Source organism: Callorhinus ursinus, unplaced genomic scaffold, assembly GCF_003265705.2.
Source record: "Callorhinus ursinus isolate GAN/ISIS: 27379988/994484 unplaced genomic scaffold, GSC_fseal_2.0 scaffold51, whole genome shotgun sequence".
NCBI classification, from domain to species: Eukaryota; Metazoa; Chordata; class Mammalia; order Carnivora; family Otariidae; genus Callorhinus; species Callorhinus ursinus.
In genome coordinates, this window is record NW_027397113.1 from 8,420,695 (window position 1) to 8,447,420 (window position 26,726).

At 47.2% G+C, this 26,726-nt stretch overlaps 1 protein-coding gene across 11 annotated transcripts in view; it reads left to right on the forward strand.

The window, feature by feature from the left end:
- Positions 1–26,726, forward strand: part of RAB3IL1 (RAB3A interacting protein like 1) — a 42,885-nt gene that overhangs the window by 2,694 nt on the left and 13,465 nt on the right. For 2 of the 11 annotated variants that reach the window (XM_073883619.1, XM_073883622.1), the window contains exon 1: positions 21,333–21,418. The exons of 8 other annotated variants lie outside the window; for them this stretch is intronic. In XM_073883619.1, the coding sequence (XP_073739720.1) occupies positions 21,408–21,418 (11 nt within the window). In that variant the 5' untranslated portion in view covers positions 21,333–21,407. Of the gene's footprint in view, positions 1–18,456; positions 18,717–21,332; positions 21,419–26,726 lie in introns of those variants that run through there. One more of the 11 variants, XM_025879275.2, reaches the window with a different exon arrangement.

The following is a 26,726-nucleotide window of genomic DNA, read 5'->3' on the forward strand; positions in this document are numbered from 1 at the left end:
ATTGTATGGATAGACCACAGTTTGTTTATTCATTCCCCAGGTGATGGACATCTGGATTGTTCCCTTTTTTTTTTTTTTTATCTGCTATGTATATATCTGGGCAAGGTTATCTGTAAACGTGTCTTCAATTCTTTCAGGTATATACCTAGGAGTGGGGTTGCTGGGTCATAGGGTCATTCTGTGGTTAACTTTGTGAGGAACTACCTGTTTTCCACAGTGGTTGTACAATTTTATACTCCCACCAGCACTGCACGAGGGATTCCAGTTTCTCCACCTCCTTGCCAGTGCTTGTTATACCCCCACCCCGCAAAAAGCCACCCGATGTGCAGTGGTATCACATTGTGGTTTTGATTTGCATTTCCCTAATGACAAATAATGTTGAACCTCTCGTGTGCCTGTTGGTTTCTGCTTGTCTTCATTGGAGAAATGTCTATTCAAGTCCTTTGCCCGTTATCCTTCACCCATATATTCTTATTGTTGAGTTTTAAGAGTTCTTTGTATATTCTGGACATTAGATTTATAAGAAATATATGATTTACAAATATTTTTTCCTCATTCTTTGGGTCATCTTTTTACCTTCTTCAGAATGTCCTTTGATACACAGAAGTGTTTTTTTATTTTGATGAAGTTCAGTTTATTTTTTCTCTTTTTTAAAAAGATTTTATTTATTTATTTGAGAGAGAGAGAGAGAGAAACAGCATGAGAGGGGAGAGGGTCAGAGGGAGAAGCAGGGTCCCCGCTGAGCCGGGAGCCCGATGTGGGACTCGATCCCAGGACCCCAGGATCATGACCTGAGCCGAAGGCAGTTGCTTAACCAACTGAGCCACCCAAGCGCCCAGTTTTTTTCTTTTGTTGTTTGTTCTTTAACGTCATATCTGAGAAATCATTACCAAATCCAAGGTCATAAAGATTTACTGTTAAGTTTTCTAGCTCCAGGTTTTACATGTAGGTCTTTGACCTATTTTGAGATAATTTTTGTATGTGGTGTGAGGTAAAGGTCCAACTTCATTCTTTTGCACTCAGATACCTAGTTTTCCAAGCACTATTATTTGAAAAGATCATTCTTTCCCCATTGAGTGGTCTTGGCACTATTATTGAAAATCAATTGACAATAGATGTGTGGGTTTATTTCTGGACTCTCAATTTTATTCCATTAATCTATATGTCTATCCTTATGCCAGTACCACACTATTTGGGTTGTGTAGCTTTTTACAAGTTTTGAAATCGGGAAGTGTTCTCCAATTTTGTTCTTCCCTTTCAAGATTGTTTTGGCTATGTATGGTCCCTTACAATTCCATATGAATTTGAGGATCAACTTGCTCATTTCTGCAAAAAAGATAGTTGGAATTTTGTTGGAGATTGCATTGAATCTATAGATTACTTTGCTTTCTTTACAATATTGTTTCTTTACAATCCATGAACATAGGATGTCTTTTCATTTACTTAGGTCTGTTTAAATTTCTTTCAACAATGTTTTGTAGTTTGCAGTGTACAAGTCTTATACCCCTTTGTTAAGTTTATTCCTAAACATTTTGTTATTTTTGGTAATGTAAATGAAATTGTTTTTCTAAATTTCATTTTCAGATAATTCACTTCTAGTGTATAGAAATACAACTGATTTTGCTTATTGCATTTCATTTGCTTATTGATCTTATATTCTGCAAATTTGCTGAATTCATTTATTAACTATGATGGTTTCTGTGTGGGTTCTTTAGGATTTTCTATATATTAGATTACACCAACTACAAATAGAGATAGTTTTACTACTTCCCTTCCAATTTGGATGACTTTTACTTACTTTCTTGCCATGGTTAAAACTTCCAGTAAAATGTTGAATAAAAGTGGCAAGACCAGACAGCCTTATATTGTTTCTGATCTTAGGAGGAAAGCTTTCAGTCTTTCACCATTGAGTATGATATTAACTGTGGATTTTCTTTTTCTTTTTTTGAAGATTTTATTTATTTTTATTTGAGAGAGAGTGAGTGAGAGAGAGCACAAGTGGGGAAAGGGCAGAAGGAGAGAGAGAAGCAGGCTCCCCATTGAGCAGGGGCCTGACATGGGGTTCGATCCCAGGGCCCTGGGATCATGACCTGAGCTGAAGGCAGACACTTAACTGACTGAGCCACCCAGGCGCCCCAGCTGTGGATTTTCACAGATCTCCTTTATGAGACTAAGGAAGTTCCCTTCTATTCCTACTTTTATGAGTGTTTTTATCATGCAAGGGTGTTCAGTGGGTTTTTTATCCCCAACTTTTTTTATTGTAGTAAAATATACATAACATAAAGTTTACCATTTTAACCATTTCTAAGCATACAGTTCAATGGTATTAAATGTATTCATGATGTTTACAACCATCACCACCTTCTATCCCCATAATCCTTTCATCTTGTAAAACTGAAACTCTATATACAGTCCCTGGTAACCACCATTCTACTTTTTTGTCTGTATGGTTTTGGCTACTCTAAGTATCTCATGTAAGTGGAATCATACAGTATTTGTCTTTTTGTGACTGGCTTATTTCACTTAGCATAATATTTTCAAGCTTCATCAGTAAGGGTGTTGGGTTTTATAAAATTATTTTTCTGCATCAGTTGAGATGGTCACATGGTTACCTTCCTCCATTCCATTAATATTGTATATTACATTGGTTAATTTTCTTTTTTTTTTTTTTTAAAGATTTTATTTATTTATTTGACAGAGACACAGCAAGAGAGGGAACACAAGCAGGAGGAGTGGGAGAAGGAGAAACAGGCTTCCCGTGGAGCAGGGAGCCCGATGCGGGGCTCGATCCCAGGACCCTGGGATCATGACCTGAGCCGAAGGCAGACGCCTAACGACTGAGCCACCCAGGCGCCCCTACATTGGTTAATTTTCATGTGTTGAACCACCTTTGCATTCTTGGGATAAATCCCACTTGCCCATGCAGTATGATCATTTTAATATGTTGCTGGATTCAAATTTCTCAATAATCTGTTGAGAATTTTTGCATCTATATTTAAGGAATATTGGTCTATAGATTTCTTTCCTTATGCTATCTTTGTCTGGCTTTAATATCAAGGTAATCCTGGCATCATGGAATGAATTAGGAAGCACACTCTATTTTTTGGAAGAGTTTGAGAAAGATTAGTATTAATTCTTCTTTAAATGTTTGAGAGAATTTACCAGTGAAACAATCTGGTCCTAGCCTTTTCTTTATTGGAAATTTTGTACTTATTTAATCTCTTGTTATGGGTCTAGTCAAGTTTCTGTTTCTTCTTGGGTCAGTCTTGGTAGTTTGTGTGTTTCTAGGAAATTTTCTTTTCATCTAGGTTATCTGGTTTGTTGATCTACAATTACTCATCATATTCTCTTGTAATCCTTTTTGTATCTATAAGGTTGATAGTAATGTCCTTACTTTCATCCTGATTTTAGTAATTTGAGTCTTTTATCTCTCTCTTTTTTTTGTCATTCTAACTAAAAATACATCAATTTTGTTACTCTTTTCAAAGAAGCAACTTTTGTTTTCATTGATTCTCTTTGTTGTTTTTCTTTTTTTAAATTTTATTTATTTATTGGAGAGAGCACAAGCAGGGGGAGTGGCAGGCAGAAGGAGAAGCAGGCTTCTCGCTGAGCAAGGAGCCCGACGTGGGACTCCATCCCAGGACCCTGAGATTATGACCCAAGCCACAGGCAGACACTTACTTAACCAACTGAGCCACCCAGGCATCCCTCTTTGTTGTTTTTCAATTCTGTATTTCATTTATTTCCACTCTCATCTTTATTATTTCCTTCCTTCTGTTCACTTTCAGTTTAGTTTGTTCTTCTTTTCCTAAGTTCCTTAAAGTTGAAGTTTAGGGCTGGTCTTGAGTGACCGTATGAGGTTGGAGACTGTAACCATCTTGCTACCAAAAGGAAGCACCAGTCTGAGAATACAGTCAAGCCAGGAAGAGGACAAGAGAGACACTGGATCTTGAGGACAGTACTCGAGCCCCTGAAACAATCCATGTTTACAGCAAGTCCTGCTTCTGGGCAATCAGTTACATGATTCAATAATCTTCTTTGGGCCCATTAAAAAAAGTTGAAAGTTTAGTTATTGATTTGAGATCCTTTTCCTGTTTAATATAGGTGTTTACAGCTATAAATTTTCCTCTGGTAACCGCTTTTATTGCATTCTGTAAGTTTGGGTATGCTCAGTTTCTATTTTCATTCATCTCATCTAATTTCCCCTGTGATTTCTTTTTAATCCATGGGGCACTTAAAAGTGTGTTGTTCAGTTTTCACGTATAATAGCAGAATTTTCAGTTTTCCTTCTTTTATTAATTTCTAGTTTCGTGTCATTGTGGTCAGAGAAGATACTTCATATGCATTCTGTATTTTTAAATGTATTGAGACTTGTTTTGTGGTATAAACATGGTCTATCCTGGGGAATATTCCATGCTCACTTGAGAAGAATGTGTATTCTGCTGTGGTTGAGTGGAGTTAGGTCTAGTTGGTTTATAGTGTTGTTCAATGCTTCTATTTCTTTGTTTATCTTTTGTGTAGTAGTTCTATCCATTATTGAAAGTGAAGTATCGAAGTCCTTATTATTGTTGAACTGTTTGTTTCTCCCTTCAATATATGTCTATTATTGTTATATCTTCTTGATGAATTGAGCCATTTATCATTATATAATGTCTCTCTTTGTCTTTTTAAATAATTTTTGCCTTAAAGTCTATTTTTTAAATATTAGTATGGCCACTTGATTTCTCTTTTTTGTTAATTTTTGGCATGGATTATCTTTTCCATCCCTTCACTTTTAACCTATTTGAGTTTTTGAGCCAAAAGAAAGACTCATGTAGACAGCATATAGTTGCATCATGTATCCTTTTTAATCCATTCTATCAATCTCTGTCTTTTAATTAGGGAATTTAATCTATTTATATTTAACTGCAATTACTAATAAGAACTTACTTCTGCCCCTTTATTTGTTTGCTATATGTCTTGTATCTCTTGTTATTGTTGTTTCTCAATTTCTCCTTCTTTTGTGTTAGGTGTTTTCTAACGTACATTTTGATTCCCTTCTTTTTTATTTTCTTAGTTGTTGTCCTGGAGATTACAATTAACATCTTAATTTATAACAATCTAGTTCAAATTAATATCAATTTAGTTTCAATAGTATACAAAAACTTTGCTCTTCTACAGCTCCATTCCCTGCCCTTTATGTTGTTAGCATCATAAATTACATCTTTATACATTAGGTTTCTATCAGTATAGATTTATAATTATTGTAGTTGTCCTTTAAATCATATAAGAAAAAAAGAAGAATTATGTTCTAAAAATACATCATTACTGACTTTTAAATTTACGTGTATCCATGTTATCAGTGTTCATTTTTTCATGTGGATTTGAGTTACTATCTAAATGTCTTTCATATCAGCCTAAAGCACTCTATTTAACATTTCTGGTAAGGAAGGTCTACTAGGAACAAACTCAGTTATTGCTAATCTGGAAATGTCTTGATTTCTCCTTCATTCCTGAAGGATAGTTTTGCCAGATATACAAATCCTGGTTCCTTTTTTTTTTCCTTTCCAAACTTCCAATATATTATCCCACTGCCTTCTGGCCTCCAAGGTTTCTGATGAGAAATCAGCTGTTAATCTTATTGAGGTTCTCTTGTACATGATTAGTCACTTTTCTCTTCCTGCTTTAAGGATTCTCTTTTTGTTTATAGCATTCTGCAGTTTGATTATGTTTTGGTATGGATCTCTTTGAGTTTATCTTACTTGAAGCTAATTAAGCTTCCTGGATGTGTAGAGTATGTCTTACATCAAATTTAGAAGTTTTCAGCCATTGTATCTTCAAATATTCTTATTTCTCTCCCACCTCTCCTTCTGGGACTTCCACTATACATGTTAGTATGCATGATGGTGTCTTATAAATCTCTTAGGTTATGTTTATTTTTCTTTATCCTTTTTATCTCTCTGCTCCACAGACTGGGGAATCTGAATTGACTTATCTTCAGTATGCTGATTCTTTCTTCTACCTGCTCAAGTCTGCTGTTGAACTCTTCTAGTGAATTTTTCATTTCAATAATTCTCTTCAAATCCAGAATTTCTGTTTCTGTGTTATAGCTTCTGTCTCCTAACTGACAGTTTCTGTCTGGTGGGATATGATTATCATGTTTTCCTTTAGTACTTTGTGCATGGTTTCCTTTAGGTCTTTGAGTATATTTTAAATAGTTGATTTAAAGTCTTGTCTACTATATCCAATATCTGTGCTTCCTCAAGGACAGTTTTTTTCCCCATGTATAGGCTCCCTTTGTATGCATCATAATTTTTTTTCTAAACTGGACATTTTGAGTATTATAATACAACAACTCCAGAAATAGGATTTCCTACCATGCTTGGACTTGTTGCTGCTTGTAGTAGAAATTGTTAGTTTAGTGACCTTTCTGGAACTAATTTTGTAAAGTCTATTTTTTGTAGTCTGTGGCCACTGAAGTCTCGGTTTCATTAGCTTGGTGGTCAGCTAGTCCTTTGACAGAGATTTCCTTAAAAGCCTAGAACAGCAACAACAAAAACCTCCCAGTCTTTGCAGATGAGCTCTGTATGTGTGTTGGGAAATTCCTTCAACACTCAGTCATGCAATTTACAACTCTGCTTTAGCCCTCATTTTCTGCTTGCACAGAGCCTGGTGATCAGCTAGAGGTAAGATCTTAGAGCCTTCTCGGATCTTTTCTGAGCATGTATCTAGCCCTGGGCATGCAGGTAGACCTCTATTCCCAGGAATATGTAGGAACTTTTCAAAAGTCCTTGTTTCCTAAACTATTTCATCCCCCAGCTTTTCTTCCTAAGCTTTTTTATTCAATTTGTTGTTTTCTCCAAATGTGATCCCTTGTTCCAGATGGCAGCAGCTAATATAATTGCCTTTATATATTTTCAACAAATGCCCCACAGGTAGCCACCTCAGCCTTGGGAGAGTTCTGAATTAGGCAAAATAAAGGCAAGCTCATTGAGCCAGACATTCAGAGAGCCACCAAACAGGTCAAAACAAACAGCCACAATGTGTTCAGTAGCAGGCTGTTCTGCACCCTCCAATACTAGGAACTTTTACCAAGAACATTGTCTTCAAGGCTGCCACAGAGCTGGACAGTGAGGGATGGCCAAGATAAGTGAAATTATCATGAAGTTTTCTTACTGAGATTCAGTGGTTCCTTTCTTTTTTTTTTTTTTTAAGAGTTTATTTATTTGACAGAGAGAGACACAGCAAGAGAGGGAACACAAGCAGGGGGAGTGGGAGAGGGAGAAGCAGGCTTCCCACTGAGCAGGGAGCCTGATGCCAGGCTCGATCCCAGGACCCTGGGATCATGACCTGAGCTGAAGGCAGACGCTTAACGACTGAGCCACCCAAGCACCCCCAAGCACCCCCAGTGGTTCATTTCTTTTCTTTTTTTTTAAAGATTTTATTTATTTTTGAGAGAGAATGAGATAGAGAGAGAGCACGAGAGGAGGAGGGCCCGAGGGAGAAGCAGACTCACCGCTGAGCAGGGAGCCCGATGCGTACTCGATTCCGGGACTCCAGGATCATGACCCGAGCCGAAGGCAGTCGCTCAACCAACTGAGCCACCCAGGCGCCCCCCAGTGGTTCATTTCTTGATTGAGTGTTCACCTGGTTGATGTAAACTTTGAGTTGTTTCCAGAGTTCTGATATAGCTGATTCTGACAGTTTTGCCAGTTCATTAGCTGCCTTTGTGATGAGATAGACTCTTGGAATTCCCTACTCCATTTTCACTGATATCCCCAGTTTTTTTTAGCATAGAATTTTTAATGTAAAAATTATTTGATATTTAAATTTTTTATTTAAAAAATTTTTTTTAAGATTTATTTATTTATTTTTGAGAGAGTGAGAAAGAGAGAGAGAGTACATGAGAGCGGGGAGGGTTAGAGGGAGAAGCAGGCCCCTCGCCGAGCAGGGAGCCCAATGTGGGACTCGATCCCGGGACTCCACGATCATGACCTGAGCCGAAGGCAGTCGCTTAACCAACTGAGCCACCCAGGCGCCCTTGAAAAATTTTTTAAAGTAGGCTCTATACCCAGCATGGAGCACAATGTGGGGCTTGAACCCACAACCCTGAGATCAAGACCTGAGCTGAGATCAAGAGTTAGATGCTTAACCGAATGAGCCACCCAGGTGCCCCCACAATGATCTGATATTAAAACATTTATATAGGGGCGCCTGGGTGACTCAGTTGGCTAAGCAACTGCCTTTGGCTCAGGTCATGATCCCAGGGTCCTGGGCTTGAGTCGAGCCCTGCGTCGGGCTCCCTACTTGCCGGGGGTCTGCTTCTCCCTCTCCCTCTGCCACTCCCACTGCTTGTGCTCTCCTGCTCTCTCTCTGCCAAATGAATAAATAAAATCTTTAAAATAAATAAATAAATGAAACATTTATATACTATTTTTTCACTTGATGTTATACCATAAAATGTTGTATTTACCTATATTATTCGTCATATAAATATCCATTTTAGTAGTTCATTCAGCAAATATTTATTACCTGGTGGTCACTCTTCCAGGGACTGAGTATACAGTAATGAGTGAAACAAGGCCCTGCCCTCATGGAGCTTACATTGGAGTAGGGAGAGAAGGAAGTGACATATAAATATTCATTCATTGTTACTGCTGCTGTTTAATGTTCCATCATAAGGACACAACTATGATAGGATGAAAAATGGCCCCCCAAAATATCAGATCCCAATCCTGGAAACCTGTAGATGTTACCTTATGTGAATACAGGATGCTTGCAGCTGTGATTAAGTTAAGGATCTTGTGGTGTGTGGATATTATCCTGGATTATCAGGGTGGGCCCCAAGTTCAATCACATGCCTCCATATAAGAGGAAGGAAGAAGGAGATTTGACATGGACAGAAGAGGAAAAGGCAATGTGACAATGGGAGCAGAAATTGGAGTGAAGCTAAGGAATGCCAGGAGCTGCCCGAAGCTGAGAGAAGCAAGGAATAGAGTCTCCCCTAGAGCCTCCAGAGGGAACATGGACCTATGAACATCTTTTTTTTTTTTAAGATTTATTTATTTGAGAGAGAGAGAGCATGAGCAGGCGGGGGGGGGGGCAGAAGTAGAGGGATGCAGACTCCCCACTGAGCAGGGAGCCTGACAACATGGGGCTCAATCCCAGGTCCCTGAGCTCATGACCTGAGCAGAAGGCAGATGTCTAACTGACTGAGCCACCCAGGCGCCCCAGACCTACCAACATCTTGATTTGGGCACAGTGATAGTAATTTTGGACTTTTGGCATCCAGTATGGTATGAAGTAAGTTTCTGTTCTTAAAGCCATCTAGATTGTGGTAATCTGTTACAGTTACCATAGCAAACTAACACAAATTTTGGAACCAAGAGTGGTGTGCTGCTGTAACAAACACCTAAAAATGTGGAGATGGTTTTGGAATTGGGTAATGGGTAGATGCTGGAAGAATTTTGAGAAACACAATAGAAGCACTTATATGTGATGAACTTGGCTATTAGCTGAGGTCATTTCCTAGCAAAATGTTAAAGAGGTGCCCTGGTTTCTTCTTGCTGATTATCGTAAAATGGGAGAAGAAAAAGATATACTGGGGAAAGAACTGTTACACCAAAAGGAACCAACACATGATGATGGGGGAAATTTGCAGCCTATCCACATTGTGAAATATGCTAAAATTAGGCGATTTACTGTTAGAAAAAATGTGCTCTGGAGAGAAGTCCACGGGTGTGGTTGAACAGCCTTTTGCTAGTGTTGAGGATATTAGGTGTGTGACTCATGGATCCACTCAATCATCTCAGCAGAAGCCAGTGATAGAGATAGAATTATCCAGGAAAGATCTGTGGAGGACTCTCTTGTTTAATGATGTCAGTCTCTGTGACATACACGGGAGACACACAAGGCTTTCCAGAGTTATATATACCAGCAGAAACACTGCCATCTTGAATGGAAAGGGACAGAGACAGAATGGAATGAAAGAAGGCTGTTGGACTCCCACCATTCTAGAGGCAGGAAATAGGCTTATAAAACGACTCAACTTCAAACATGTACCCACTGTTGAGAAAAAGGAAGCATGACAAAAGGGAATAGCCTCAGGCCCAGAGGGCAGAGCCTTGGACCTGGAAGTCAGAACCACAGATACGGAGGCTGGAACTCTTGGGTGACAGAGGATTAGTCCCAGACCTTGAAAAGTAGAGGAATTTGTCCTGCTGGGTTTTAAAATTACTTGGGACCATGACCCCTTTCTCTCTTCCATTTTCTCCCTTCTGGAGTGGGAATGTCTATAACTATTACACTATGCCTATCCCACCATTGTATTTGGGGAACAGATAACTTGTTACTAATTTCATAGTTCCAGAGATGGAGAGGAATTTTTTCCCCAGGATGGATCATATCCAGAGTCTTACCAAGCCTGGTTTAGATGATGAGATTTGGGGTTTTGAGCTGATTATATTTAGATGAGATTTTGGGCTTGAGTTGATATTACAATGGGTTAAGACTTTTGGAGATGTTGGGAGGGGATGAATGTATTTTGTGTGTGTGACAGACTGATGGCAGACTCTAGAAAACTGAAAAAAAAAAATTCCCCCCCCAAGATATCGATTCTAATCCCTGATCATATATAAATCCTGTAAATCCTGCCTTATATAAAAACAGGGTCTTTGGAAATGTGATTAAGTTAAGCACCTTGCTCTTTTTCGCCGCCACCCTGCTCTGCATGGCTGACTGCTTCTCACCATGACTTCTCACAAGATTTTCAGAATCAAGTGATTCATGGCCAAGAAACAAAAGCAGAATTGTCCCATTCCCCAGTGGATTCGGATGAAAACTGGTAATAAAATCAGGTACAATTCCAAGAGGAGGCACTGGAGAAGAACCAAGCTGGGTCTATAAGCCATCACACATCATGAGATGACACACTTAATTGACACACATATTTAATTTTAAGCTGCATGAAGATCATCTGTTCTATCATTCTGTAAACATCCTTCCTACCTGGCCATAGACTTGTCTTATCATGGAAATGATTTTTCTCTGTGACTATGCCTCAGTAATAAATGTGAGAACTTGTGGCTCTAAAAAAAAATTTAAGCATCTTGACAGGTAGTGATTATCCAGAATTTTCAGGGTGGGCGCTAAATGCAATCACAAGTGTCCTTATAAGAGGGAGCTAGAGGAGAAGGCAATGTGAAGATAATGGAGAAATGGTATGGCTACAAGCCAAGGAATACCAGCTACCACCAGACACCAGAAGAGACAACAAACTCTCCCCTAGAGCCTCCAGAGGGAACATGGACCAACTGACATCTTCCTTTAGGTCCTCATTTTGGACTTGTGCTTCCAGAATGGTGGGAAAATAAATTTCTGTTATTTTAAACCTCCTAGTTTATGGTAATTTGATACCATTTTCTATAAGAAACTAATACAATAACACAATGCATTTATCCAGTCCCTGCTCATTAGACATTTGGATTGCTGTTATGAATTGTACATGTTTCCTGGTGCAAAAATGCTAGATTTGCTCTAGCACACAGACCTGGGAGTGGAATTGCTTGGTCATAGCATATGCAAATGTTCAATTCTACAAGGTAATGCCAAATTGTTTGCCAAAGTGGTTACCGATTTACACTTCTATCAACATTACAGTTCCTGTGGATACACATTTTGTTCATCACTTGGTATTATCAGATTTCTTAACTTTTGCCAATCCTAGCAAATGTAAGATGGTGTCTCATTGTGATTTTATTTGAATTTCCCTGACATCCAATGTGATTAGGTTTGAGCATCTTTTCATACTCTTACTGGCCATCGTGAAATGCATGTTCATGTCTTTTGCCCATTTTTCTAATTATTTTATATATTTTTATTGACTTGGAGGAGTTCCTTTTATATTCTAGATACTAAAACTTCATTGGTTATGGCTCAACTTTTGACTTGGTTTTATGGTGTCAGTTAATGAAAAGAAGTTCTCAATTTTAATGTAGTAGGATTTATCAGTCTTTTCTTTTATGGTTAGCACTCTATTTGATTTATTTATTTATTTTTAAAGATTTTATTTATTTGACAGAGAGAGACACAGCGAGAGACGGAACACAAGCAGGGGGAGTGGGAGAGGGAGAAGCAGGCTTCCCGCTGAGCAGGGAGCCCGATGCGGGGCTCGATCCCAGGACCCTGGGATCATGACCTGAGCCAAAGGCAGACGCTTAACAACTGAGCCACCCAGGCGCCCCTAGCACTTTTTTTAATGTCTTTTTTTTTTTTTAATCCTTCCTTTCATAGGGCATCTGTCTGACTCAGTCAGTAGAGCATGTGACTCTTGATCTTGGGGTTGTGGGTTTGAGCCCCACGTTGGGTGTAGAGATTACTTAAAAACCCTTCCTTTCTCTGAAGTAAAAAAAATATTCTACAATTTATTCTAAGAGTTTTGCCTTCTGTATTTAAATTGTTAATCTATCTGGAATTAATTTTTCTGCATAGTGTGAGATAGGGTTTCAATTATTTTATCCACATAGGCCTGATCAGTTTGCTCCTATGCAATATATTAATTGGTCCCTTTCTTTCCCCACTGATCAGCAAGACTGTACCTGAACATCAGAGCTCCAGATAAGTGTGGGTCTTTTTCTCCTTTCTCTATTTGATTTCATCAGTCTATATATCTTCATTCCTTAGCTAATATCATACTGTTCTTATTACTAGAGTTTTATTTTTATTTATTTACTTTTTAAAAAAGATTTTATTTATTTATTTATTTGAGAGAGAGAATGAGAGAGCATGAGAGGGGGGAGGGTCAGAGGGAGAAGCAGACTGCCCGCTGAGCGGGGAGCCTGATGCGGGACTCGATCCCGGGACTCCAGGATCATGACCTGAGCCGAAGGCAGTCGCTTAACCAACTGAGCCACGCAGGTGCCCATTACTAGAGTTTTATAAGTCCTGATAGCTGGGGGCTAAGCAACTGCCTCATTCTTCTTTTTCAGGGATGTCTTAGATATTTTTACTCTTCTTTAAAATAAGTTTTAAAATCAGCATGTCATATTTAAGAAAATCCCTGTTAGAATTTTGATTGCAATTGCATTGAATCCATAGATCAAATGGGAGAAAATGGACATTTTTGTGAAAGATCTAGTTTTATAATTTGTATCATTTTGATATTTTTGTTATTAAAATAATTTAGATTATAATAATTCATACTATGATTATAATTTTCTAATTTGTATCCAAAGTTAAAACTTTCTCTATAATAAATCTTGTACATATTTTGTTAGCTTTATTATAGGTGCTTGTCATCATTGCTATAATAAGTAATGTATTTTTATAAATTCTGTTTTGCTAATTTTTACCATTGTACAGAACTGCAAATAATTTTTATATTGATATTATAGCCAACATTTTTTCCAAGCCTTCTTATTATAATAATTTCTCTATAGAATCCTTTGGATTTGAAATGTAGACAATCATCTGTGAAAAACGAGTTCTGGTTTTTCTTTTCCAATCCTTATCGGTCTTAAATTTCTTTTTTTTTTTTTAAAGATTTTATTTATTTGAGAGAGACAGAGAGGGAGAGCACAGGCAGACAGAAGGACAGAGGGAGAGGGAGAAGCAGACTCCCTGCTCAGCAAGGAGCCCAATGTGGGAATCAATCCCCGGACCCTGAGATCATGACCTCAGCCCAAGGCAGATACTTAACCAACTGAGCCACTCAGGTGCCCCTATGTCTTAAAATTCTTTTTCTAGTCTTATTGCACTAGCTAAAATCACCAATACAGTATAGAAGCTCATTCCTGATTTTAAAATAATGTTTCTAGCATTTCACCATTAAGAATGACATTTGCTGTGAGGTTTTGGTGGATACTCTGTATCAGTTTAATGAAATTCCCTTTTATTCTCAGATTTCTAAGTATTTTTTAAAATAAATTATGTCTTGTCCACAAATATCTTCTCAGCACCTGGCACAGGTGCTCGTTACATGTTGCTTGAATAAATGAATGAATGAGGGAACGAACATGTTTATTGGGCTCCTGGGTTTTTTTCTTATTGATTTTTATGAATTCTTTATATATAAAAGAGGTCAACACTTTGCCATTTGCTGGGAATATTTTCCCTAGGCTATTTGCCTTTTAATTTTGGTTATTTTTTGGTGGAAGGAGGAAGATGGAGAAGTTTTAAATTTTAATGTAAACAGATCTATTGATCTTTTTTCTTTTGAGGTCTCTTCAAATGCGTCTAAATTTAGAAAACCTTTACTTCTCTGGATATTTGATAAGGGTTCATTTCTATTTTCTATGCACACTGCTGTCAGTTTAATCTTCCCATAGCAGGGCTCTGATCACATCACTCTCCTGCTCAAAAATGTTTAACTGTCTCCTTGGAGCCTTCAGAATAAAGTCCAAACTCTTTAACTTGGCCTCTAATGCTCGTCATGATTCATCCCAAGCCTGCCTGTCCAGTCTTTTCTCTAGTGTCCCCCAAATCAGCTTCAGCTCCAGCCAAAGTGAAGAGTTTGCTTCTCTCTGTGCTTCTGCTCTTTCCCACCTCCAAGGCTTTGGTCCTGGTGTCCCTTGGCATAGAATGCCCATCCTCCATTCTGTATATTTAAGTCCTGCTTAGTCCTCAAGCCCTCTTTTCTCAAAAAGCCTCACCTTACCCTTTGAGAGGGTGAGTGGTGAAGGGATAATAACATGAGCTTTTGGAGTCAGACAATGTGGATTAAAATCCTAATTCCTTCAACTTGTTCCCAGTTGCCAAATCCTTTCACTTTTTCTTAGTCTCCATTCTTTCATCATTAAAATGGGAACAGAAAGCAAGGAAGGACCACACTGGGTGGTTTGAGGGTGAACTAAATCAATCAAATGTAGAGATCCTAGCACAGGGGCACCTGGCTGGCTCAGTGAGAGGAGCATGTGACTCTTGGTTTGTGAGTTTGAGCCCCATGATGGGTGTAAAGGTTACTAAAAATAAATACATAAAAATTAAAAAAAAAAAAAAATCCCAGCACAGTCCCCATCTCACCCTGCCATTTTGGAAGGGAGTCACCAGCTGTGGGGTGAGGGCACACCCACCGCCCTCTAGTCATATTTGCCTCTGAAGGTTTGGCTGGTTCTCAAATTCCCTTAGGTTTCTGAACTTTCCTCCTCAGGAGGGGGAGTGGCCAAACAGGTTCCACCTCAAGGAATCCAGGCCCCCAGGCACCTTGATGGGACTCCTACACCCATTTGGGCTCAAAGGAATCCCACCCCCCTCCTTTCTTCATAAGTGAGCTCCAATGGTTTTATTGCTAGGAAATGAATATGTAAGTCTCCGAAGGTGTCCACTGGAACCTTCCATTCCTTGCCTTCAGCCCCCACAATATGGTGGTGAGTCAAGTAGGGCAAAGACAATCCTCTCAATTTTAAGGTGGGTAAACTGAGGCTCAAACTGTCTTCCATACAGTTGGGTGTAGAACGTGTGTGTCTACTCAGCCTTATTCAAGGGGCTCTGGGAGACCTGAGCAGCTGTGTGGGGGAATCTGGGTGAGCTCTGGCCCCAGACTCAGAGACGGTGCAGAAATCCTGGCTATCGGGGCTTCCGGAACCCTTGTCCACAAGTGGGTTAGCGCTCTTAGAGGCTGGCAGCGAGCTTAGTGTCTGGCATTCTCTTTGTGAAGCCGGAGTACCCCACCTACATAGGTTATTTTGTCTATGTCTTCTGAGGAAGAGCAAGGATGATGATTCACTGGCTGGGGCGCGTGATCAGCCTGAATAATGAGAAGAACGAGCTTAGGATCTGGAGCCCTGGGTTCTAGCCCAGCTCTACAGCCAGCATGCTGTGTCACCTGGGGTGCTCTCCCACTCCCTCTGGACCCCAGTTGTTCTATCTGTAAAATGGAGATGGTGGTAGATGGACGGATCTCCGCTGTGGAATCTTAGCTAGCAATCTTAATGTTCTCAGAGTGCAGTCCTGGGCCCCGCCCCTCCCCGAGCCCAGACTGTCTCCAGGGCCTGACTTCACCAGGGTGGCCCCACCAAATCTCTGACGCCATCTGGCTGCCTCCACCCTCTGTCCTGTCCTCCCAGGGGCCCGAGCCGGATTCCCGCTCCCCACCACCCCGGGGCTGGGCGGCCAGTGGTCTTCCTCAGGCCCTGGGCAGGGAGTTGTGGGGGGCAGGGGGGCATTGGGGCGGGGCGGGGGGGGGAACATGGGCTCCAGACTCATATTTGACCTCTCAAGCCTCTTTTCCCTCTCCCTGGAGCCAGCGTCCTTGCCCCGCCCCTCTTGAAATCCGAGCTCAGGGATCCAGGGAGGACTGTAGCTGCAAAACATTCCACCCAGTTGTCCAAACACTCGGCACAGCTGGCGGAGGGAGGGGCGGCCTCCCTTCTCAGGGAGCCCTTGCGCTGTTGTTTTCACGGGGATGGGGGCGTCCCCACAAGGATGCCCTGAGGGGGTTCAGGGGGCTGAGGATAAAGGAAGAGCGCACAACAGCCACACTCCTGGGCTTGCCCCAGGCCTCCCTTCCCAGGGCCCGCCCCACGGGGGAAGATCCAGGTCGGCCTGGCCAGGTGCTGCGGGTGGCCTTGTGAGCATCCTCGTGACTGACGGCGCCCAGTGCCCCGCGGCCGTGCTGTGGGGGATGGGCAGTGGGAATGCCGCCGGGACAGCAAGCCCCGGAAGTGACTTCGGGGAGCCGCGGTTACTGGCAAGCAGTCCCAGGCCTGGCTGCCTCTTGGCTGTGACTCACTGGTGACCCTGGACGAGCTTCCAAGGCTCAGTTTCTTCCTCTGCAGCAGGAGGGACTTGGGCCTCTTCTGGCTCTGATTTTTCTAAGTCACAGCCAAGGACAGAAGACCCTTATAGCTCCCCATGAAACCCCAGCTCTGCCTAAATGTCCAGAGAGTAGCAATTTTTTTCTGTACAGTCCCCAGAGCAACTCTGACTCAGTTTCCTCCCCGAGGGAAGGCTGGTGCTTGGCGGGGGGGGGGTGGGGGGGGTGGGGGGTGGAGCTCGCTCTCATACACCCTGTTGTCAGCCGGGCTGAGCTCCTTCCCCTCCTGCCATGTTGGGGTGATGGGGGGGCCCTCTCCCCTTTTCATACTTCCTGTTTTCCATTAATTGTTTCCAGGTGGGCCCAGAGGTTGCCCCGCAGAGGAAGGTGGGGGCACGGGAGAATTGAGCAGGGTATCAATGAGGAGCAAAAACAGGAAGGGGGTGGGAGCAGGCCATGGAAAATTCACTGCCAGGAAAGGCAAGGCCAGCATCTGGTTTGCATTAAGCTGAGAGTTTCGAAGCCCAAAGCCTGAGTGGGAGATATTGTTATCCGCAGGGCAGGGCTGGCGGGGTGTGCCTGCTAGTCAGGAACTGGAAGCTTCTCCCCCGCGGGCAGTCAGAGGCTGACAGGAAAGAAGAGGGGAGGCGAGGGAGAAAGGCGGAGGACACTCTCATTTCGAGTGTGGCAGACCCTTCACAGATGTCGCCTGCTGTGATGTTCACAGCTGCCCTGGGGACAACTGTTCCCATTTTACAGATGAGGGAAATGAGTCCGAGAGAGGTGAAGTGACTTGCCAAGGTCACACAGCCAGGGACCAGAACTAGGATTAGACTTCAAGCCAAATGAGATAGGGTGGAACCTTCAAACCATTCCACTGGGCCGAGGCTGACCATGTCCCGGACAAGGGGGTACTGAGGACTTGGGGGTAAGCGCGGGCCAGCCTCTGCCCACGGGGTCACTCGGTTCTTGTGGGGGTGTCCGACGGTTCTACTTGTCATGACACAAGGTGGACACGTGCCCGAGGGCTTCACCCTCAGGAAAGCAATCCACGGGGGAAGGCTTCCTGGTGGAGGGGGAGGTAAGCAGCAAAAGAGGAATTATCAGCAGGAGGTAGGATGTGCTGCCAAGGGCATTGTGTGGCAAAGGGGTGGTGTAGAGCATGTCTGGGCAGTAGCAGCTGGCCTGGTGTGCCTTAGACAGTGAGATTCCGTATTATGGCTGGGGAAACAGAGGCACAGAGAGACTAACATGCCCAAAGGCTCATAGTCTGGGATGGGGTTGAGTCCAGCCTCTCGGACACCGGGCCTGGGTTCTTAACTGCTGCACTGAGTTGTGCTTTTTTGTTGGTGGTTACAAGTTTTAAAAGGGATATTGAGACCAAGGATGGGATGTGGGGCAGGCGGGGGTGCTTGCCCAAAGCCACACAACCAACTAGTGATAGAGCCTGGGCTGGACGGGTCTTTCCAACTTGCCAACCTGGGCAGGGAGGGCTTAGGTGGCTCCTCCTTTGGGCCGTAGTGGAAGCTGGGCCTTGGGCATGCAGAGGACAACTCCCACGACCCTTCAGGGAGTCTCACCTTTCCTGGCCCAGAGCCCAGGAAGCAGGGCCCCCAGTGCCTTCTGCTGCCCGCTGAGCCACAGGAGTTAATAATTATGGGGTTTCAAGAGATAGAGGCCTGCTGGGAGGGCCCTTCGTCCCAGGCCCTGCTCTTCAGAGATAGCAAAGGTTAGCGTGAGGCTCAGCCTGGGGAGGGCGGGAGGAGGGGAGGGAGAAGGCTTCTGCCACCTGCCTGCCTGGCAGTCTCCAGAGGGACCCTCAGGCTGGCCCTGGCATGGATGACCCCAAGGAGCACACCAGGTGTCCTGCCCGAGGAACATGCCCTGTGTTCCTGGCGCTGAGCTCAGGGGCTGTCCGCTACGCTCCATCAGTTCTGGGCCCTGCACTCGAGAGGAACCTGGGAAAGGAGCCCTGGGACACAGACAGGTGAGCCAGTGACCTCGGTCACGGTCACGAAGGGGAGGGAGGGAAATCTTGCCATTCTGTAGGGGGAGGAGGGAGGCAGAAGCCAGGCTCCTGACAGGGGACTGGCATGGAACTCTGAGGAATTTCATGAGCCTCTTACAAGGTCAGTGCCAATGCGTCTCCCTGATTGTCTAACTTGGTGGTTGGATAGACATAGAATCTGAGGCTCAGAGAGGGCAAGACAAACATCGTGGGTCACGCAGAGAGCTGAGGAGAGACCTGTCAGTCTGCGGCCACACCACCCTGAACGCGCCCGGTCTCGTCTGATCTCGGAAGCTAAGCAAGGTTAGGCCTGGTTAGTACTCGGATGGGAGGAGAGACCTAAGTCAGAACTGGGGCCTGGATCAACCAGGCTGGCCGTGTGCTGCTCCTCATCTGCTTCCAGCCGAGGCTCTGTGGTCAAGGCTGCCAGGCGGGGAGACGGGCGAAGGGCAGTCGTTTGAGGTCTTGACCTTTTACTTCTTCCTCCACACCTGCTGGCCAGACCCCTAGCAGGCTCCCCTTTTTGCCTGACTGCACATAGTTGCGGCTTCTAGTGAGTTCTCTAGTTTCTGGGCTGTCTTTTCAGAAAACTGATGTAAGGGGTCACACCCCCACCACCCCTGGCTGTGTGACATCAGGTAGGTTCCTGAACTTCTCTGAGCCCAATCCTTTTTGGCTGAGGAGCAGAGCTCACTGTACTGTGGAAGAAGCTAGTGAGGCTTGGCAATCGAAGGTCACTGGATGCATGGATGATGTGGTATTTTTAGGTAGTAATTCGGGTATCAGTGCTCGCAGAGTGGTGACCCCACATTTGTCCTTGGAGGCCTCACTTAAGCCCACTGGTGCTACCCTGTCCTGCTAAGGGCTCTTGCTCTGGGGCCTTAGCCTGGGCTGACACCACCTCCATGCCTTATCTCCCACCAGTCTGGGTTACCATGACTTGGACCAGTCTTATCTCCTGCCCAGGCTTGTGAAGTCTTGGAGGGTAAGGGCCCTGTCCTGAGCCCCTTTTGTGTCTTTTCCCCCTTCTCCTAAATAATGAACAGAGCAAGGGCCAGGAAGACAGCAGTTGCTCAAGATTTACTTGGTGTAGGATTCAAGTCAACAAACATGGTGACATCTGCTTTGGGCCAGACCCTGGACTAGGCTGGGGTAGGCATAGAAACACTGCACTGAGAAGGAGATGGTTTCTGCCCTTGGGAAACCACAGTCTTAGAAAGAGTTACCCTGCAGAGTGAAGGGCATTGGAGGTCTGGGCAGAATGATTCTGGTAAGTCAGAAGGGATGTCACAGTGGGCTGCCCAGGTTGTTTACTGCACAAGACGCCAGCCAAGGGAGTGAGCAAGCAAGGCATGAAATCCAGCCTGCCCTCCACTCACCCAGTCCTGTACCTTGACATGGGCTGTCCCCATCTAGGAAGGCAGTACCATTTTCTATTTGTGACAAAGACACCGTGCACTTAGTAGAGTGTGCCCTGGGCAGCGGCCCTGGAAGTGGAGGTGCTTGTGAGTATGTCTCCCTACCATATTGGAGCCCCGGGATGACAGAGCATGTGTCTATGCAGTTTCCCTTTGGATCTCAGCCCTTGTATGGTTCACAGTTAGTGCTCAGAAGGGATGGATGGATGGATGAATGAATGAATGAACGAACGAATGAACGAAAGGATGAATGAAAGAAATGTGTGTCCCCAGTGAAGATCTGACAAATTCAAGCCTGGGGTCCTAGCTCTGTGGGCTCAGAAGAGTAGTGTCCTGAGTTCTGATAGCATCTGGAAGGGAAGCACCTCCTTCCTCCTGGCCTCCTAGGCCTCTCTAGACACAGAGGGTGGGAGCCAGGGTCCCTGGCAGGAGAGAAGAACTATACTCTCACTGGATCCAGCTGCAGGCTGAAGTTGAGGCCAGTAGTCAGGGCTCAGGACCGGTGACAAAGGGGCGGAAGGACAGAGGGACAGGAAGACCAGTGGTCTGGGATGCAGGAAAAGGTTTTGCAGAGGACCTAAATCCAGACAGGTGTGCAGGGTGGGGGTGCATTCCCCCAGACAGTAGATGCTGGGCAAAAGAAGGGAAGAGATGGTCAGGGGGTGTTCCAAACTAGAGGGGAAGGCCCCTTTGCGGGGTGGGGGTGGTGTGGGGCTGGGGGACGGCTGGGGTTGAAGACTTGGGCCAAAGGGAGGGGTCTTCCCTTGGGATAAGCGCTCAGAGTTAAACCCGAGAAAACTTGTTTTGGGGTCTAGCCCCTTTCCCAACCAGCAGGACGTTGCCCAAGAACGGGCACAGAGCAGGGAGCCCAGGGAAGGGGGGTGCTGGCCAGCGGGTGGGTGTCGGCGGGCTCCAAGAGACCGTCCGCCAAGGTTCTCGAGCAGCGGTGGCCGAGGGCCCGCGCCGCGCCGGGGAATCCGAGACGAGTCAGCCGCGGGCGGCGGAGCGCGGCGCTGACCGCAGGACGCGCCGGCCGCCGGCTCCTCCCCAGCTCCCGCCGGCGCACGATCCCGGGGCTGGCGGGCGGCGGAGGGGCGGGGCCGGGCACGTGTCCTCGGACCACCCCCTCGGCCACGTGACCCGCCGGGGCGGGGGGTGGCCGCGGAGGGGGGGGGGGGGCCGCGGAGGGACTGACAGGCGGCGGGCGGGGACGCGGCGCGGGCCGGTGCAGGGAGCTCGCCGCGGCGCCGGGATGTGGAGCGGGTAGGTCCGTGCGCGCTCGCCGCACCCCGCGGGCTCGGGCCGCGGCGGCCTCCGGGGCTGAGGGTCCCTGCCGCGTGTGCACCCGGCCCGCGGCGAAGGGACGCCCCGCAGCGCCGGGACGCGCGAGCCAACTCGCGGCGTAGGTGGAAGGACGCCCCGCGGGGAGGGGTCGGGGGTTCTCCGTGGGTGGGGACCTTCCCGGCAGGACGGCGCCGACTCCTAGCTCATCTGGAGCGCGAGTGAGAAGGGGGCGGGCGGCGCTTGCAAGCCAGAGTAAGTCTGGGGTACGCACCTGGAGGAGCGCCCCCCCCAACCTGGATGAACCCTTGGAAAGCAGTGCATTTGGGAAAGGGGGCTGGGTCTCTGCCAAGGTCGCTAGTAAGTTGATGAACCTCTATGTGGGGCTCCTGGATCCAGCCCGGCTCAGAGGTGTGGGGTGGGACCTCCCTGCAGTCTGAAGGAGGGCAGTAGAGCCCTGGGTCCTGGCGTCCTGGCCCCAGTCCCTATAAATGTTTATTGGCCCTCAGGGGTGATCCCTGTCCCTTGGCCGACCTGGTGTGGGTTCCCTGCCATGTTCGTGCAGGAAGGCTGTGGTCTTCTCAGGGACTTGGGCAAACACTTCCTCCTCCCCACGGCCTGGGAAGGCCAGGTCCTGGAAGAGCTGTGGCCAGAGTGGGGTGGGTTGTAGTCCTGTAAAGACCTGGACCACCTGGGGGGGCCCCCGGACAGGACTCTTTCCTAGCCAGAGCTGGGGAGTGAGGGACAGCCTCTGGGGGGGCTGGCAGGCTGGAGGGGTTTCTGATGCAGGCTGGGTCCACTTGACTCCATGGCTCCTAGCAAAGCTTGGGCTGAGATGCTAGGGGGTAGTGGGGCTTTGTCCCCAGCAGGGGGTGCTGAGAGAAAGGGCTCCTGGTAGGGGTGAGGTGTGGAGAGGCATGCCTCTTAAAGGGTGGAAAGGTGAAGCAGAGCACGTGTTCTTTGGAAAAGTACCCTCCTCCACCCCCCACCCCCACCCCTGAAGATGAATGAGTTCAGGGAGAAAGTGTTGTGTGGGACCTGGTGGGGTTAGCACAATCCTGCCTGGGGCTGTGTTTAAGAGGCATCCCAGTCTGGAAGAAGCTTGTGACCCCATATGTTGGGGGCACCCAGGCAAAACAGTCATTGAGTTACTATGTGATCTTGAGAGTATGGCCTCATTTCTCTGGGTCTCTGGGCGGAATGAGCAGGTTGTGGGGTGGAGAGCTGCAGGCTGATCCGTGCCCAGAGTGCCCTTCCCTGGAGGCATCTAGGCCAGAGCCAGACAGGGCTGGGAGCCATCAGTAGATAGATGCTCTCTTTAAGGACAGTGTCAAAAAGACTCAGGGTCCTGGAGAAGACCCCCGCCCCCCACCCAGTCCAACCTCCCTGCCATATTCCCAAGAGGCTTCTGGGTAAACTGGGCTGCCAAGCTGACCCCCACATGATCCTCAGCATAACTCATTTCTCTTTCTTTCTTTCTTTCTTTCTTTCTTTCTTTCTTTCTTTCTTTCTTTCTTTCTTTCTTTCTTTTTCTTTCTTTCTTTCTTTCTTTTTCTTTCTTTCTTTCTTTCTTTCTTTTTCTTTCTTTTTCTTTCTTTCTTTTTTTAAGATTTCATTTATTTATTTGAGAGAGAGAGATAGCATAAGCAGAGAGTAGAGGGAGAGAGAGAAGCAGACTCCCCACTGGGCAGGGAGCTAAGCAGACTCCCCGCTGGGCAGGGAACTCCATGCCGATGCCGGGGCTCGATCCTATGATCCTGGGACCATGACCTGAGCCGAAGACAGACGCTTAACCAACTGAGCCACCCAGGTGCCCTATAACTCACTTCTTGCATGTACATTTAGACCCCCAAGGCCTAGCCTAACCCCAGGGCCTAGCTAGGTACAGAGCACCTAGCAGGTGCTTTATAAATGCAGATGGAAAGCGTGAGGGACAGAAGGGGGAGCTGGACACCTGGGAGTGAGAGGCAGAGTCTGGGGGTTACCTTGAGCACTGCATTTTTATGGATCCCCCCAACTCGGGTATTAGAGGCAGGGATTGAAAGATCAGGGGCCAAGCTGCCAGAATCCACTGGGGGCCTGGTGTCCTAGGACCCCAGCAGGAGCCAGAAGGGACCCTGCTTGGGGTCACACTTGTCCATGTAAGTCTAACTGAGCTGCTTGGGCTTGCGGCCGCCAGGGGCTCAGGACAGTCTGGGTAGGTGTATATTTGGGCCCTTTATTCTAGAGTATGAAGACTCTGGGATCAGTGGCCCTGGCTAAGTTGTCAGGGTCTCTGGGGTTTCTTTCCTCATCTGTAGGTGAGGGATGGTTGCGGTTAATGGCTAGGCCCTGGTGCCAGTTCACCCCCTTGGCCCTGGCCCCAGGGCTGCTCCCCTGGGGTGGGTGGCAGTGGCAGGACTCTGCAGGAGCTCAGGGGGGCCCTCTTCCTTGGGACTCCTTGAGCAGGAGCCCTGAACTCTGAACCCAGAGGCAGCTCCCCCAAAATTGGGATGCTCCCCTCCCCATCCCCCATAGTTTCTCATGTCCATAGTCTTGGGTGCCAAGCTTGCTCTGAGATGGGGTGATGGTGGCATCTCGGTCGGGTATCTGCAACTGACACCATGCTGGGCACTTGGGGCTTGGTCAGCAAAGGCCAAAAATTGAGTTCTGGGCGAGTTTTCTCCCCTGGTCTCAGTTTCCCTGTCTGATAGATGGGGCTAATATTACCTATTTCTAGGGAGGGCCAGGCTCTGATGGACTGCCCAGGAATGAAATGAGATTCCCCCACCCTCCCAGGGATGGAGGACTGTGTCTTTTGAACAAGCAAGATGCTGGGGAGCCCCAGGGCTGCAGACGGGCTGTGTGATCTTGGAGCGGGTCACCTAACTGCTCTGGGTTTTAATTACCGGAAGGGGCTTGGATTTGCAAGCTCCTGCCTGTTGGGCCTAAGTCATAGGGGTCTGTAGGCTCAGACTTCATCTAAAATATGGAAGAAAGGTGGGCCTCCTGCCTGGGAAGCGGTTGTGCACCTTTCCCAGCTGCTGCTTTCTGGAAGCCTTCCTTGATCTACCTACCTACCCTGCCCCCTCAGCAGGTGGAGATACATATACCTCCTGCTGTTCCTTACTCTGCACATGTGTGAGGAGCTCAGACTCATTAGAATCCTGCTTGTTGTAGACTCTCTGCCCGTCTGCCCAAGATTTGTGCCCAATAGGGTGGTGAGGGATGGGGAGCAGAATGAATTAGAATGTGGTCAGAAGGGAGCTCAGGGATGTTGCTGCCAAAATCTGTGCAGTCATGCAGATTGGGTGGATTGGGGGCGGATGGGGTGCGTAGCACATGATAGGTGCTCACTCTGTATGTGTTGGCTTTTCGAGGTGTCAGATCCTTCTAGGACTGAGCAGGCGGATGTGAGGCAGGTGCTGTACGCCCTGCTCCGCCCCAGCACAGAGTGAGCCCCCACCGTCCCGGGCCTTGTGCTGGCTCCCCCGGGGAGACGCAGGGCTGGATTCCCTGGCAGGGCTGGGCTGGACTGGCGGCCCTGGGGCTATGGTGAGGAGAGGCTTGCTTGGCCCAATCCACCTGATTCAGGTGTTCCAACCTCCCTGCCTTCTGTCCTGCCTCCTACGGCTGTTCCTGACCTTCTCCGCCTCCTCCTCCATGTTCTACAAGGCACACACCTGCGTCCCCCTTGCTGCAGTGGTCCAGAGTCATCTGCTTCCAACCCCCCTCCCCCCAGGGTCCTGCTCGGCTCGCATGCCTGATACTCTGTTCCCATGTGTGACATATATGACACTGTTGCCCCGTACTGGAACCCTCCCTTCCAACCCTGGTGATGGCTGCTCCTCAGACCTCCAGGCTGGCTCTGTGGTGCTAGACTCCTCTGTTACCCTCCCCCAGAGCACGCTCAGCCTGCAGCCGCTCCCTCTGGCCCGGTACCTCCCCTCAGCCACCTGTAGACCCATATAGGACATGCCGCTCCCCAGACACCTCAGCGACCCTTTTTCTCTTCCCCGACAGACCCCCTCCCAGTTCCTTATTCCCGTCCTGGGCACCATTTCATTATGTTAGTTAATTACTGTAGTTTTGTTGCTTTTTTTTTTTTTTTTTCCCCTCTGTCACCCTCTCTAGCCCCCGGTTCCTGCCACAATTCCCCCCTCAGAGTCTTGTGTCTCTGTCCCCTCTGCACATCCCTTCCGAGGCCAGGACCTGCCTGGCCTATGCAACAACCTTGGATGGAAGCCCCACCATCCCCGCCACCACCCCTCCCCGCCACCCCCTCAGGCACTTGGCTCCAACTTCCTCAAACCCCATCTGCATCCTGCCTCACTTCTCCAAAACCACCATTCATCCCCTTGCCTCCCGTCTGGATTTCTCTGGGTGACAGGTCACATGATGCAATAGAGCTGGGACTCTGGGTTCTGTTCCCACCCTGCCACCGCTTTGCTGTGTGTTCTGGTCAGGTCGCCGGCCCTCTCTGAACACCAGGCGCCTCCTTGTGCCGACCAGGCTGGGGAGCGTATCTCCCTGCAGCGGCATCCTGAGGGTTTGGAGCTGGCGCCGCAACCCCTCTCTGTCAGCTTCGCCTGGCTGGGCTTGCAGGCCTGGCGGGGAGCCGATGCGGGGAAACCTTTCCTGGGGCCCCCGGGGCCCCTGGATGGGAGGAGTCACTTGGCCATCGGCCTCCCTGCTCTCCTGGCTTACCAGAAGGCCTGTGGGTGCAGGGGCGTGAGTCTGAACAGGGCCCTTGTGTGTGGCACTGCCCTGCAGACCGGATCAGCTGCAGCCACCCCGTTGGCCCCCCGGGCGGAGGGTGAGCGCTCCCAGTGTGCCCTCCCCGCCTCTCCTTCCCCCTGTTTCAGAGCTTCCCTAGCTAGTCCCTTCCATCTTCTCCAAGGATCCCATCATGCCCCTTGGCACCGGGATCTTCAGTTCAAAGAGGTGACCGGGGCGCTGGTCAGTGGAGGGGGAGAGATCGAAGGGCAGAGAGACCTCAAGGCAGGCGGGTTGGGCTGGAAATGGGAAGAGCGTGGATCCCGGCCGGGCCCTTCTGGCCCAGTGGGGGTTGCTGGGTGACTGGGGCCCATAGAATCCACGGGTCCTCATTCTCATTTTGCCATTTTTTTATGGATGGGGACGAAAGCCCTGCCGGCCCCCCAGGACAGGCCTGGGGGGTGAGCATTGCGGTTTCTGCTCTGCCCCCCCAACCCCGTGTGTTTCCTGAGGAAGTGAGCCAGTGGGGCCTTTCCTGTCTAAACTGTCGTGGGCTCTAGACAGCGAAGCCGGCTTCAGGATGGGGGATGTCGGA